This window comes from Mesoplodon bidens, assembly GCF_964165515.1.
Source record: "Mesoplodon bidens genome assembly, chromosome: 11".
Taxonomy (NCBI): domain Eukaryota; kingdom Metazoa; phylum Chordata; class Mammalia; order Artiodactyla; family Ziphiidae; genus Mesoplodon; species Mesoplodon bidens.
Genome location: NC_138167.1, coordinates 85,352,972 through 85,366,094, shown reverse-complemented (window position 1 = coordinate 85,366,094; position 13,123 = coordinate 85,352,972). Strand labels below are relative to the sequence as shown.

General features: G+C 43.5%; 1 protein-coding gene across 1 annotated transcript in view; it reads left to right on the top strand.

Annotated features, from left to right (window-relative positions):
* PLEKHG7 (pleckstrin homology and RhoGEF domain containing G7) overlaps window positions 1-13,123 on the top strand; it is a gene marked incomplete at both ends in the record, with an annotated part of 83,041 nt that overhangs the window by 52,656 nt on the left and 17,262 nt on the right. The window contains 1 exon segment of the mRNA XM_081249104.1: window positions 13,041-13,122. Coding sequence (XP_081105230.1) covers window positions 13,041-13,122 — 82 coding nt within the window.

Genomic DNA, 13,123 nt, shown 5'->3' with positions numbered 1-13,123 from the left:
CTTACTTCACTTTGTATGACAGACTCTAGGTCCATCCACCTCACTACAAATAACTCAGTTTTGTTTCTTTTATGGCTGAGTAATACCCCACTGTATATATGTGCCACATCTTCTTTATCCATTCATCTGTCGATGGACACTTAGGTTGCTTCCATGTCCTGGCTATTGTAAATAGAGCTGCAGTGAACATTGTGGTACATGACTCTTTTTTTTTTTTTTTTTTCAGAGCTTCCATCTGTTTAATTTCAGCAATTTTAGGACTATGATAGGATTTTTGGACTACCAGTTCGAACAATATTGCTGTTGTGGGAAAAACACATTCAGAGTTTTAAATTAATGATTCAGAAACCAACTTTTGGAGTCCATCAATCTGTCATCTCTGATTTCTAATCCTCTGGTTTCTTTTTTTTTTTATTAGTTTCTGCTTTATAACAAAGTGAATCAGTCATACATATACATCTGTTCCTACATCCCTTCCCTCATGCATCTCCCTCCCTCCCACCCTCCCCATCCCACCCCTCCAGGCGGTCACAGAGCACCGAGCCGATCTCCCTGTGCTCTGCGGCTGCTTCCCACTATCTATCTACCTTACGTTTGGTAGTGTATATATGTCCATGCCTCTCTTTCACTTTGTCACAGCTTACCCTTCCCCCTCCCCATATCCTCAAGTCCATTCTCAAGTAGGTCTGTGTCTTTATTCCCGTTTTACCCCTAGGTTCTTCATGACATTTTTTTTTAATTCCGTATATATGTGTTAGCATACGGTATTTGTCTTTCTCTTTCTGACTTACTTCACTCTGTATGACAGACTCAAGGTCTATCCACCTCATTACAAATAGCTCAGTTTCGTTTCTTTTTATGGCTGAGTAATATTCCATTGTATATATGTGCCACATCTTCTTTATCCATTCATCCGATGATGGACACTTAGGTTGTTTCCAGCTCTGGGCTATTGTGAATAGAGCTGCAGTGAACATTTTGGTACATGTCTCTTTTTGAATTATGGTTTTCTCAGGGTATATGCCTAGTAGTGGGATTGCTGGGTCATATGGTAGTTCTATTTTTAGTTTTTTTAAGGAACCTCCATACTGTTCTCCATAGTGGCTGTATCAATTTACATTCCCACCAACAGTGCAAGAAGGTTCCCTTTTCTCCACACCCTCTCCAGCATTTATTGTTTGTAGATTTTCTGATGATGGCCATTCTGACCGGTGTGAGATGATATCTTATTGTAGTTTTCATTTGCATTTCTCTAATGATTAATGATGTTGAGCATCCTTTCAGGTGTTTGTTGGTAATCTGTATATCTTCTTTGGAGAAATGTCTGTTCAAGTGTTCTGCCCATTTTTGGATTGGGTTGTTTGTCTTTTTGATATTGAGCTGCATGAGCTGCTTGTAAATTTTGGATGTTGATCTTTTGTCAGTTGCTTCATTTGCAAATATTTTCTCCCATTCTGAGGGTTCTCTTTTCATCTGTTTATGGTTTCCTTTACTGTGCAAAAGCTTTTAAATTTCATTAGGTCCCATTTGTTTATTTTTGTCTTTATTTCCATTTCTCTAGGACATGGGTCAAACAGGATCTTGCTGTGATTTATGTCATGGACTGTTCTGCCTATGTTTTCCTCTAAGAGTTTAATAGTGCCTGACCTTACATTTAGGTCCTTAATCCATTTTGAGTTTTGTTTTGTGTATGGTGTTAAGGAGTGTTCTAATTTCATTCTTTTACATGTAGCTCTCCAGTTCTTCCCGCACCACTTATTGCAGAGGCTGTCTCTTCTCCACTGTATACTCTTGCCTCCTTTATCAAAGGTAAGGTGACCATATGTGTATGGGTTTATCTCTGGGCTTTCTGTCCTGTTCCATTGCTGTATATTTCTGTTTTTGTGCCAGTACCGTACTGTCTTGATTACTGTAGCTTTGTAGGATAGTCTGAAGTCAGGGAGTCTGATTCCTCCAGCTCCATTTATCTTTCTCGAGATTGCTTTGGCTATTCGGGGTCTTTTGTGTTTCCATACAAATTGTGAAATTTTTTGTTCTAGTTCTGTGAAAAATGCCAGTGGTAGTTTGATAGGGATTGCATTGAATCTGTAGATTGCTTTGGGTAGTGTAGTCATTTTCACAGTGTTGATTCTTCCAACCCAAGAACATGGTATATTTCTCCATCTATTTGTATCATCTTTAAAATCTTTCATCAGTGTCTTATAGTTTTCTGGATACAGGGCTTTTGTCTCCTTAAGTAGGTTTATTACTACATATTTTATTCTTTTTGTTGCAGTGGTAAATGGGAGTGTTTTCTTAATTTTACTTTAAGATTTTTCATCAGTAGTGTATGGGAATGCAAGAGATTTCTGTGTATTAATTTTGTATCCCGCTACTTTACCAAATTCATTAATTAGCTACAGTAGTTTTCTGGTAGCATCTTTAGGATTCTCTATGTGTAGTATCATGATCTGCAAACAATGACAGCTTTACTTCTTTTCCGATTTGGATTCCATTTATTTCTTTTTTTTCTCTGATTGCTGTGGCTAAAACTTCCAAAGCTATGTTGAATAATAGTGGTGAGAATGGGCAACCTTGTCTTTTTCCTGATCTTAGTGGAAATGATTTCAGTTTTTCACCATTGAGGACAATGTTGTCTGTGGGTTTGTCATATATGGCCTTTTATCATGTTGAGGAAACTTCCCTCTGTGCTTACTTTCTGGAGGGTTTTTATCATAAATTGTTGAATTTTGTCGAAAGCTTTTCCTGCATCTATTGAGATGATCATATGGTTTTTCTCCTTCAATTTGTTAATATGGTGTATCAAGTTGATTGATTTGCATATATTGAAGAATCCTTGCATTCCTTAGATAAACCCCATTTGATCATGGTGTCTGATCCTTTTAATGTGGTGTTGGATTCTGTTTGCTAATATTTTGTTGAGGATTTTTGCATCTATGTTCATCAGTGATATTGTCCTCTAGTTTTCTTTCTTTGTGACATCCTTGTCTGGTTTTGGTATCAGGGTGATGGTGGCCTGGTAGAATTAGTTTGGGAGTGTTCCTCCCTCTGTTATATTTTGGAAGAGTTTGAGAAGGATAGGTGTTAGCTCTTCTCTAAATGTTTGATAGAATTCGCCTGTGAAGCCATCTGGTCCTGGGCTTTTGTTTATTGGAAGATTTTTAATCACAGTTTCAATTTCAGTGCTTGTGATTGGTCTGTTCATATTTTCTGTTTCTTCCTGGTGCACTCTCGGCAGGTTGTGCATTTCTAAGAATTTGTCCATTTCTTCCAGGTTGTCCATTTTATTGGCATAGAGTTGCTTGTAGTAGTCTCTCATGATCCTTTGTATTTCTGCAGTGTCAATTTTACTTCTCCTTTTTCATTTCTAATTCTATTGATTTGCATCTTCTCCCTTTTTTTCTTGATGAGTCTGGCTAATGGTTGATCAATTTTGTTTATCTTCTCTAAGGACCAGCTTGTAGTTTTATTATCTTTGCTATAGTTTCCTTCGTTTCATTTTTATTTATTTCTGATCTGATCTTTATGATTTCTTTCCTTCTGCTAACTTTTGGGGTTTTTTGTTCTTCTTTCTCTAATTGCTTTAGGTGTATGGTTAGGTTGTTCATTTTAGCTGTTTCTTGTTTCTTAAGGTAGGATTGTATTGCTATAAACTTCCCTCTTAGAACTGCTTTTGCTGAATCCGATAGATTTTGGGTTGTCTGTGGCCTTATTATGATTTTAGGCAGCCTCTCTGCTAATGGGTAGGGTTGTGTTCCTTTCTTGCTACTTGTTTGGCATAGGGTGTCCAGCACTTTAGCTTGCTGGTCTTTGAGTGGAGCTGGGTCTTGGTGTTGAGATGGAGATCTCTGGGAGATTTTTGCTGTTTGATAGTACATGGAGCTGGGAGGTCTCTTGTGGACCAATGTCCTGAACTTGGCTCTCCCACCTCAGAGGCACAGCCCTGATGCCTGGCTGGAGCACCAAGAGCCTATCCTCCACACGACTCAGAATAAAAGGTAGAAAAAGAAAGAAAGAAAGAAGAAGATAAAATAAAATAAAATAGTTATTAAAATAAATAATAATTATTTAAAAAAATTTTTTTCAGTAATAAAAAAAAGAAAGAAAGAAGAGAGCAACCAAACCAAAAAAGAAATCCACCAATGATAACAAGCACTAAAAACTATACTAAGAAAAAACAAAAGCAAAAAACAACAAAAAAAAGTACAGACAGAACCCTACGACAAATGGTAAAAGCAAAGCTTTACAGACAGAAATCACACACAGAAGCATACACATACACACTTACAAAAAGGGAAAAAATATATATATATCGTTGCTACCTCCTCAATATGGGATGATTCATTGTCTATTCAGGTATTCCACAGATGCAGGGTACATCAAGTTGATTATGGAGGTTTAATCTGCTCCTCCTGAGGTTGCTGGGAGAGATTTCCCTTTCTCTTCTTTGTTCGCACAGCTCCTGGGGTTCATCTTTGGATTTGGCCACGCCTCTGTGTGTAGGTCACCTGAGGGTGTCTGTTCTTCTCTCAAACAGGGCAGGGTTAAGGGAGCAGCTGATTCGGGGGCTCTGGCTCACTCAGGCAGGGGGGAGGGAGGGGTACAGAGTGCGGGGCGAGCCTGCAGTGGCGGAGGCCAGCATAACATTGCACCAGCGTGAGGCGCACCGTGTGTTCTCCCGGGGAAGTTGCCCCTGGATCACGGGACCCTGGCAGTGGCAGGCTGCACAGGCTCCCAGGAGGGGAGGTGTGGCTGCTGACCTGTGCTTGCACACAGGCTTCTTGGTGGCTGCAGCAGCAGCCTTAGCGTTTCCTGCCTGTCTCTGGTGTCTGTGCTGTTCGCCGCGGCTTGCGCCCATCTCTGGAGCTCGATTAGGCGGTGCTCTGAATCCCCTCTCCTTGCTCACCCAGAAACAATTGTCTCTTGCCTCTTAGGCAGGTCCAGACTTTTTCCCAGAGTCCCTCCTGGCTAGCTATGGTGCACTAGCCCCCTTCAGACTGTGTTCACGCAGCCAACCCCAGTCCTGTCCCTGGGATCTGACCTCTGAAGCCCGAGCCTCAGCTCCCAGCCCCCTCCCGTCCCAGCGGGTGAGCAGACAAGCCTCTCGCGCTTGTGAGTGCTGGTCGGCACCGATCCTCTGTGCGGGAATCTCTCCACTTTGCCCTCCACACCCCTGTTGCTGCACTCTTCTCCGTGTCTCCAAAGCTTACCCCCTCCTCCACCCGCAGTCTCTGCCCGCGAAGGGGCTTCCTAGTGTGTGGAAACCTTTCCTCCTTCACAGCTCCCTCCCACTGGTGCAGGTCCATCCCTATTCTTTTGTGTCTGTTTTTTCTTTTGCCCTACCCAGGTTCTTGGGGGGTTTGTTGCTTTTTGGGAGGTCTGAGGACTTCTGCCAGCGTTCAGTAGGTGTTCTGTAGGAGTTGTTCCACATGTAGATGTATTTCTGATGTATTTGTGGGGAGGAAGGTGATCTCCACGTCTTACTCTTCCGCCATCTTGAAGCTCCTCTCCCTCTCATTTCTAATTTTATTGATTTGAGTCCTCTCCCTCTTTTTTTTGATGAGTCTGTCTAATGGTTTATCAATTTTGTTTGTCTTCTCAAAGAACCAGTTTTTAGTTTTATTGATCTTTGCTACTGTCTTCTTTGTTTCTATTTCATTTATTTCTGCTCTGATCTTTATGATTTCTTTCCTTCTACTAACTTTGGGTTTTGTTTGTTCCTCTTTCTCTAGTTCCTTTAGGTGTAAGGTTAGGTTGTTTATTTGAGATGTTTTTTGTTTCTTCAGATAGGATGGTATTGCTATAAACTTCCCTCTTAGAACTGCTTTTGCTGCATCCCATAGGTTTTGCATGATCATGTTTTCATTGTCATTTGTTTCTAGGTATTTTTTGATTTGCTGTTTGATTTCTTCAGTGATCTGTTGGTTATTTAGTAATGTATTGTTGAGTCTCCCTGTGTTTGTGTTTTTTACATTTTTTTCCCTGTAATTGATTTCTAATCTCACAGTGTTGTGGTCAGAAAAGATGCTTGATATCATTTCAGTTTCTTAAATTTTCTGAGGCTTGATTTGTGACCCAAGATGTGATCTATCCTGGAGAATATTCCATGTGCACTTGAGAAGAAGGTGTAATCTGCTGTTTTGGGATGCAATGTCCTATATATATCATTTAATCTATTTGGTGTATAGTGTCATTTAAAGATTGTGTTTCCTTATTAATTTTCTGTTTCGATGATCTGTCCATTGGTGTAAGTGAGGTGTTAAAATCTCCCACTATTATTGTGTTACTGTTGATTTCCTCTTTTATAGCTGTTAGCAGTTGCCTTATGTATTGAGGTGCTCCTGTGTTGGGTGCATGGATATTTATAATTGTTATATCTTCTTTTTGGATGGATTCCTTGTTCATTTTGTAGTGTCCTTCCTTGTCTCTTGTAACATTCTTTATTTTAAAGTCTATTTTATCTGAAATGAGGGTTGCTACTCCAGCTTTCTTTTGATTTCCATTTGCATGGAATATCTTTTTCCGTTCCCTCACTTTCAGCCTGTATGTGTCCCTAGGTCTGAAGTGGGTCTCTTGTAGACAGCATATAGATGGGTCTTGTTTTTGTATCCATTCAGTGAGCCTGTGTCTTTTGGTTGGAGCATTTAATCCATTCACGTTTAAGGTAATTATCGATATGTATGTGCAGATTACCATTTTCTTAATCGTTTTGGGTTTGTTTTTGTAGGTCCTTTTCTTCTCTTGTGTTTCCCACTTAGAGAAGTTCCTTTAGCATTTGTTGTAGAGCTGGTTTTGTGGAGCTGAACTGTCTTAGCTCTTGCTTGTCTGTAAAGCTTTTGATTTCCATCAAATCTGAATGAGATCCTTGCTGGGTAGAGTAATCTTGGTTTTAGGTTCTTCCCTTTCATCACTTTAAATATGTCCTGCCACTCCCTTCTGGCTTGTAGAGTTTCTGCTGAGAAATCAGCTGTTAACCTTATGGGAGTTCCCTTGTATGTTATTTGTCATTTTTCCCTTGCTGCTTTCAATAATTTTTCTTTGTCTTTTATTTTTGCCAGTTTGTTTACTGTGTGTCTCGGCATGTTTCTCCTTGGGTTTATCCTGTATGGGACTCTGTGTGCTTCCTGGACTTGGGTGGCTATTTCCTTTTCCATGTTAGGGAAGTTCTCAACTATAATATCTTCACATATTTTCTCAGGTCCTTTCTCTCTCTGTTCTCCTTCTGGGACCCCTATAATGCGAATGTTGTTGTGTTAAATGTTGTCCCAGAGGTTCTTAGGCTGTCTTCATTTCTTTTCATTCTTTTTTCTTTATTCTGTTCCACAGCAGTGAATTCCACCATTGTGTCTTCCAGGTCACTTATCCATTCTTCTTCCTCAGTTATTCTGCTATTGATTCCTTGTAGTGTAGTTTTCATTTCAGTTATTGTATTCATCTCTGTTTGTTTGTTGTTTAATTCTTCTAGGTCTTTGTTAAACATTTCTTGCATCGTCTCGATCTTTGCCTCCTTTCTGTTTCCGAGGTCCTTGTTCAGCTTCACTGTCATTATTCTGAATTCTTTTTCTGGAAGGTTGCCTATCTCCACTTCATTTAGTTGTTTTTCTGGGGTTTTATCTTGTTCCTTCCTCTGGTACATAGCCCTCTGCCTTTTCATCTTGTCTGTCTTTCTGTGAATGTGGTTTTTGTTCCACAGGCTGTAGGACTGTAGTTCTTCTTGCTTCTGCTGTCTGCCCTCTGGTGGATGAGGCTATCTAAGAGGCTTGTGTAAGTTTCCTGATGGGAGGGACTGGTGGTGGGTAGAGCTTGGTGTTGCTCTGGTGGGCAGAGCTCAGTAAAACTTTAATCCATTTGACTGTTGATGGGTGGGGCTGGGTACCCTCCCTGTTGGTTGTTTGGCCTGAGACGACCCAACACTGGAGCCTACCTGGGCTCTCTGGTGGGACTGATGGCGGACTCTGGGAAGTCTCTTGCCAAGGAGTACTTCCCAGAACTTCTGCTGCCAGTGTCCTTGTCGCCACGGTGAGCCTCAGCCACCCCCCGCCTCTGCAGGAGACCCTCCAACAGTAGCAGGTAGGTCTGGTTCAGTCTCCTGTGGGGTCACTGCTCCTTCCCCTGGGCCCCGGTGCGCACACTACTTTGTGTGTGCCCTCCGAGAGTGGAGTCTCTGTGTCCCCCAGTCCTGTCGAAGTCCTGCAGTCACATCCCACTCGCCTCCAAAGTCTGATTCTCTAGGAATTCCTCCTCCCGTTGCTGGACCCCCAGGTTGGGCAGCCTGACATGGGGCTCAGAACCTTCACTCCAGTGGGTGGACTTCTGTGGTGTAAGTGTTCTCCAGTTTGTGAGTCACCCACCCAGCGGTTATGGGATTTGATTTTACTGTGATTGTGACCCTTCTCTCACCTCATTGTGGCTTCTCCTTTCTTTGGACACGGGGTATCTTTTTTGGTGAGTTCCAGTGTCTTCCTGTCAATGACTCTCCTCCGCTTCTTTGTTTTGCTTATATTTCTTTGACTATCAATTTAGGAGAAAGTTATCTACTGTGGTCTTGAAGGGCTGTTTTTATGTGAACGCCTCCCTTTGTAGTCTGTGTGAGTCTAGTATTTTTGGTGCAAGGGCTGTTTTTAGTATGGATGCCTGCCACGTCTTTCCTCCATGTATGCTGGTTGTTATCCCCTTGATAGGGGGTGTTACTGTTTTTGTGGTGACCAGAGCCTGCACTGGAAGTTGAGTGGGGCCTCCTGTTTGCTCTGTGCTTGTCACAGCCTTGTTGGGACAGTGTCTGCTCCCCTTTGTTGGAGTAGAAGCCGCCAGGTCTGTTTCTGAGCTGTGGTATGAGGTAGGCAGTACTGGAGCACTCCCACTGGGAGTCACTGAGTATTCCTCCTCAGGAGCTGTCCACCGGCAAGTGTGCTCTGTGGTGTCATCTGTCACCCATTGTGCGTGCTCAGAAAGTACACCATTGTTGGCACTGCCCTCAGGTCCTCCTCAGCCATGGGAATGCAGGCAGTCAGCCTGGATGTCCCTCAGGTGCTGTGCTCACAAAGCCACCAGCGCTGATCCATTGGCACAGATTCCCTGAAGACAGGCACCGGGACCTTCTTTAGTTGCCCGTAGTCATGCACCTGGACCCACTGTGGGAGCTACGGAATTGTCACAGACCCTGGCCCCACCTCCACGTTCATGCGTCCACAAAGTTCGCAGCTGCCTACTCTAGCCCCGTGCCAGCCACCGGAGTACCAGCATCTGCTCGGATGTCCCACAGTTGTTTAGCTGACAGAGGCGCCAGAAGCGTAAAGTCACAAAGTCTCCCGACGGGGCTCAAATTTCACTCCACCTCTGTGTGGGGGCAACTACAGGCACTGGCGTGCTCCCAGAGCTCGTAGAGGCAGAGCCCTGCCCACTTTGAGCACTGTGAGGGTGAGGCTGCTCTGGCAGGGCCCCACTCCTCCCTTCAAGGGCTTGTTAACAGTGGGGCTTCTTTGGTGGACCCAGGCTTCATCCTGCACACAACCCCAGTTGCAGCCCAGGCCACGCTCCAGCCCCTCCAGCTTCTCCGCAGAGCCACCCCCAGTCCTCTCCCCAGGTCTGTCCACTGAAGCCCAAGTTTCAGCACTCAGCCTCCACTCATACCAGGAGACACATGTCTTGGGCTGGGGAGTGCAACAAGGTGGCCAGGACCAGGTGTGCTGGTCTCTCTCTCTTCTGCCAGCTGTAAGCTGGTTGCTGCACTCTCCTCCGAGCCTCTGAAGCTCCCTTTCTGTCCCAGCTGATCTCCCAGCCGGTGAAGGGAGTTCCCAGGGTGAGGGAACCTTTCCTCTTTCACAGCTCCCTCCCAGGGGTGCAGGTCCCATCCCGCTTTCCTTTTTTTTCTTTTGTCCTACCTGGTTACACGGTGATCTTTCTCGCAGCATTGGCTGTATGAGGTCTTCTGCCAGCATTCAGTAGGTGTTCTGTGAAAGTTGTTCCACATGTAGATGTATTTTTGATGTATTTGTGGGCGTCATTGAGTTCCATGTCCTTCTCTTCTGCCATCTTGATCTCCCACCTATAAATTTATTTATTATAAAACTGAAGCAGAGTCCATTGATCTAGACCCATTCATGAAAAGGACTTTTATGTCCAATCTCTCATGACAGAGAATTTTTTTTCTTTCCCTAATGTTTCTGAAAAGTAAAGCCAATAGAGAGATGAAAAAAAAACTTACAGTTTTACTTTTAGAATCATCAAATATCTTTTTTTTTTTTGCTCTTCTGAGACCTTCCAAAACACTAAAAGCTTCCAGTATCTCTGCCTGGATCTTTGTCTGAATTACTTACCACTGGTGTTTCTTTTCTGATTGATATCTGGGGGAGATGAGGTGTTTTTATATTTACCCTGAACACCAGTGGGTACTGGCAGCCAGAGCTGTTCCCTACAACATGGAAATTTGGAGCAGTGGCCCAGGGCTGTGTGTTTTGAGGGAATCCCTAACTGCTGCTGAGAAATCAGTTACTGGAGCTCCCCAGCCTCCCACAAGGACCAGCAGGTAGTGTTGGAATGCTGCTGCTAGTGACTCAGCATGGAAATCAGCCACTAAGGCCACAGACTACAGCCTCTGCACACCTCCTCTTTCCACTCCTCCCCACTCCCAGCCTTTCCACATCTGCAGTCCCTGCTTCCTTCATCCCTTCCAGCCCCAATGAGAATCACAGCCATTTTGAGCTGGATGAGAACTGGGAGGTCATCTAGTACCTTCCCCCATTTTAAAGAAGCATCTGAGGTGCAGAAACGGGGGGGTGGTCCCTCAGCCTTGAAGCCTGGCCCCTAGAGCTCCATCCTCCATGCACCTTTCTGACCTGCCATCTGTAGGTGGGGCGGTGGGAAAGATCACTCCCAGCAGGACTCCCGTAAGGAAGCGTCCCGGATGTTTTTAAAAGAAATGTGATAAAGCTGCTAGTGTAGGAGGGTACAACCCTCCAGGGACATGGTCAGGCTATGAAAGACCAGGACAAATTGCAAAGCACAAGGCTAGGAGAGAAAAAGGGGAAAGTTGGAGAGGGAAGAGAGAGAAAGAGCTCTCTCCTTTCAAAGAAGAGAATGGAGCCAGCAAAATGGGGTGGTGGGTGGTGACTGTGGGCTGTGAGCCCTCCCCATAATCTGAAATCTTCAGTAAAATAAACACATACACTCATAAAATATTTGGCATGAGTGGGTTTACAGTGGAAACCAGCACAGGAAACCTACCAAAGGGCTAAGTGTGGCATTTGGCCCATGCTGTTCACTGAAGAAACAGAATGTGTACAAACAGGAGTCCAGGGGCCAGAAGAAGCCATTGGAATATCTCTTTATAAATATCTAAGAGAGAGTTTTGGACTTGTTGGAGGTTTGAGCCAATTGTACCGACCTCTCTGAAATGCAAGGGCTGACACCTGGGCATAAAGATGTATGAAGATATCTTTGGGGAAGCAGAGGGAGCCTTCCGCAGTGCACAGTCGTCCCTTTGTATCCACAGGGTATTGGTTCCAGAACACCAACAGATACCAAAATCCGAGGATGCTCAAGTCCCATATATAAAATGGTATAGTATTTGCATATAACCAATGCACATTCTCCCGTATACTTTAAATCATCTCTAGATTACTCATAATACCTAATACAAGGTAAGTTCTATGTAAATATTGTAAATACAGTGTAAATGGTTGCTGCTGTGCTGCAAATTCAGGCTTTTTGGAACTTTCTGGAATTTTTTTCCCAAATATTTTCAGTTCACAGTTTGTTGAATTTCAGAATGCAGAACCTACAGATAGTAGAACCGACTGTACCTTGACCTATCTGAGGTTGGTCTTGAGGGTCTGGGTCATGAGGGTCAGGACTTAACCTGGGCCTGGTGTGAGCAGGTGGGAGGAGAGAAGAGGAAGTGAACACACCCTTAATAATACTTCTTGATGTACCTGTGTGTGCAGTAGCCACAGACCTGGCTCCAGGCGTCATGTGTCACCTGCACAAAGGCTGGGACCCCTCAGGTTCAAACGGTGTCACATTCAAAGAGACAGTCCAGCAGATGAAACAAATGGAGGAGCTATTCTCATGTTGCTTGCATTTCTCAAAATACCATTTATGGAAATCCAATGTATCACCCATAGCAATACTTACTAAAGTTTCCTTTCATGTATTCCCCATTGTGTGTACTCCTGGCAACTGCCTCTTTGAACAAACTCTCCCTATTGACAATTGTCTACATCTTTTTCCCTCTCCTCTCTTTTCTATATCATGTAGATCAATTTAGCGTCTTCAACTTCTATTTTCATTTTCTCTTCATTATCCTGATTCCCTCCGACAAAGGAGAGTCAAGGAACTGACCCACGAAGCAAAAATCCTTCCTTTTCCTGTCTACCTGTGTAGTGTTGACTCTCAGTTCTCCTAGCCGTATTGCAGCAAGGGTGGGAGCACAGTTGTCAAAACCAGAAATCTCCCCCAAGGGCCAGGAAAAAGGAGAAGGCAAGGGGCAAAACTAAACTCTTCAGTGACAAGGGTAAACAAGCCTGAAATATGTGTATTAATACATCTTACACGGCCACTGATAGAGTATGCAATTTCTAGGGGATTTAACAAAATTCAAAGTTTTCCTGTGCATTCAAATCTTGACATCAGTTTTCCCACTTAGGAGGATTGAGGGGGTGGTGTTATAGGTGATGCTGATGACCTCTTCCTTCATCACCATTGCTGGAAAGGCAAGATATCTGAAGAAAGATTCTTTCATTTCTTTAATTGGAAAGCAGCAACGTTTCAGTTAGTAATATTCAATAATACTTCTTAAGCACATTGAAAAAACCCCTTTCAGACCCTGAATTTAGTACTGGTAGATAGATGCTTGCTAAGACAATTTAATATGGAATTTTCAAAAGCAACGTCTAGTCCATGGCTTATAAATTTTCCTAGCAAGCTCACAGGTGTGTCATGTCATTACTGAGTGAAATCTCTAAGGGTTTCTCGTGTCCGGGCTTCTCAGTGCCTTGATAGGAGAAGCGATGTTCTGATCCACCTGCTTTTGCCTTCCCCAGTGGTGTGAGCAAAATGAACAGTGCAGACGCCTTCACCTGCCTGAGCAGCTAGTGGCCCCACTACACAGGCTGACTCGATACCC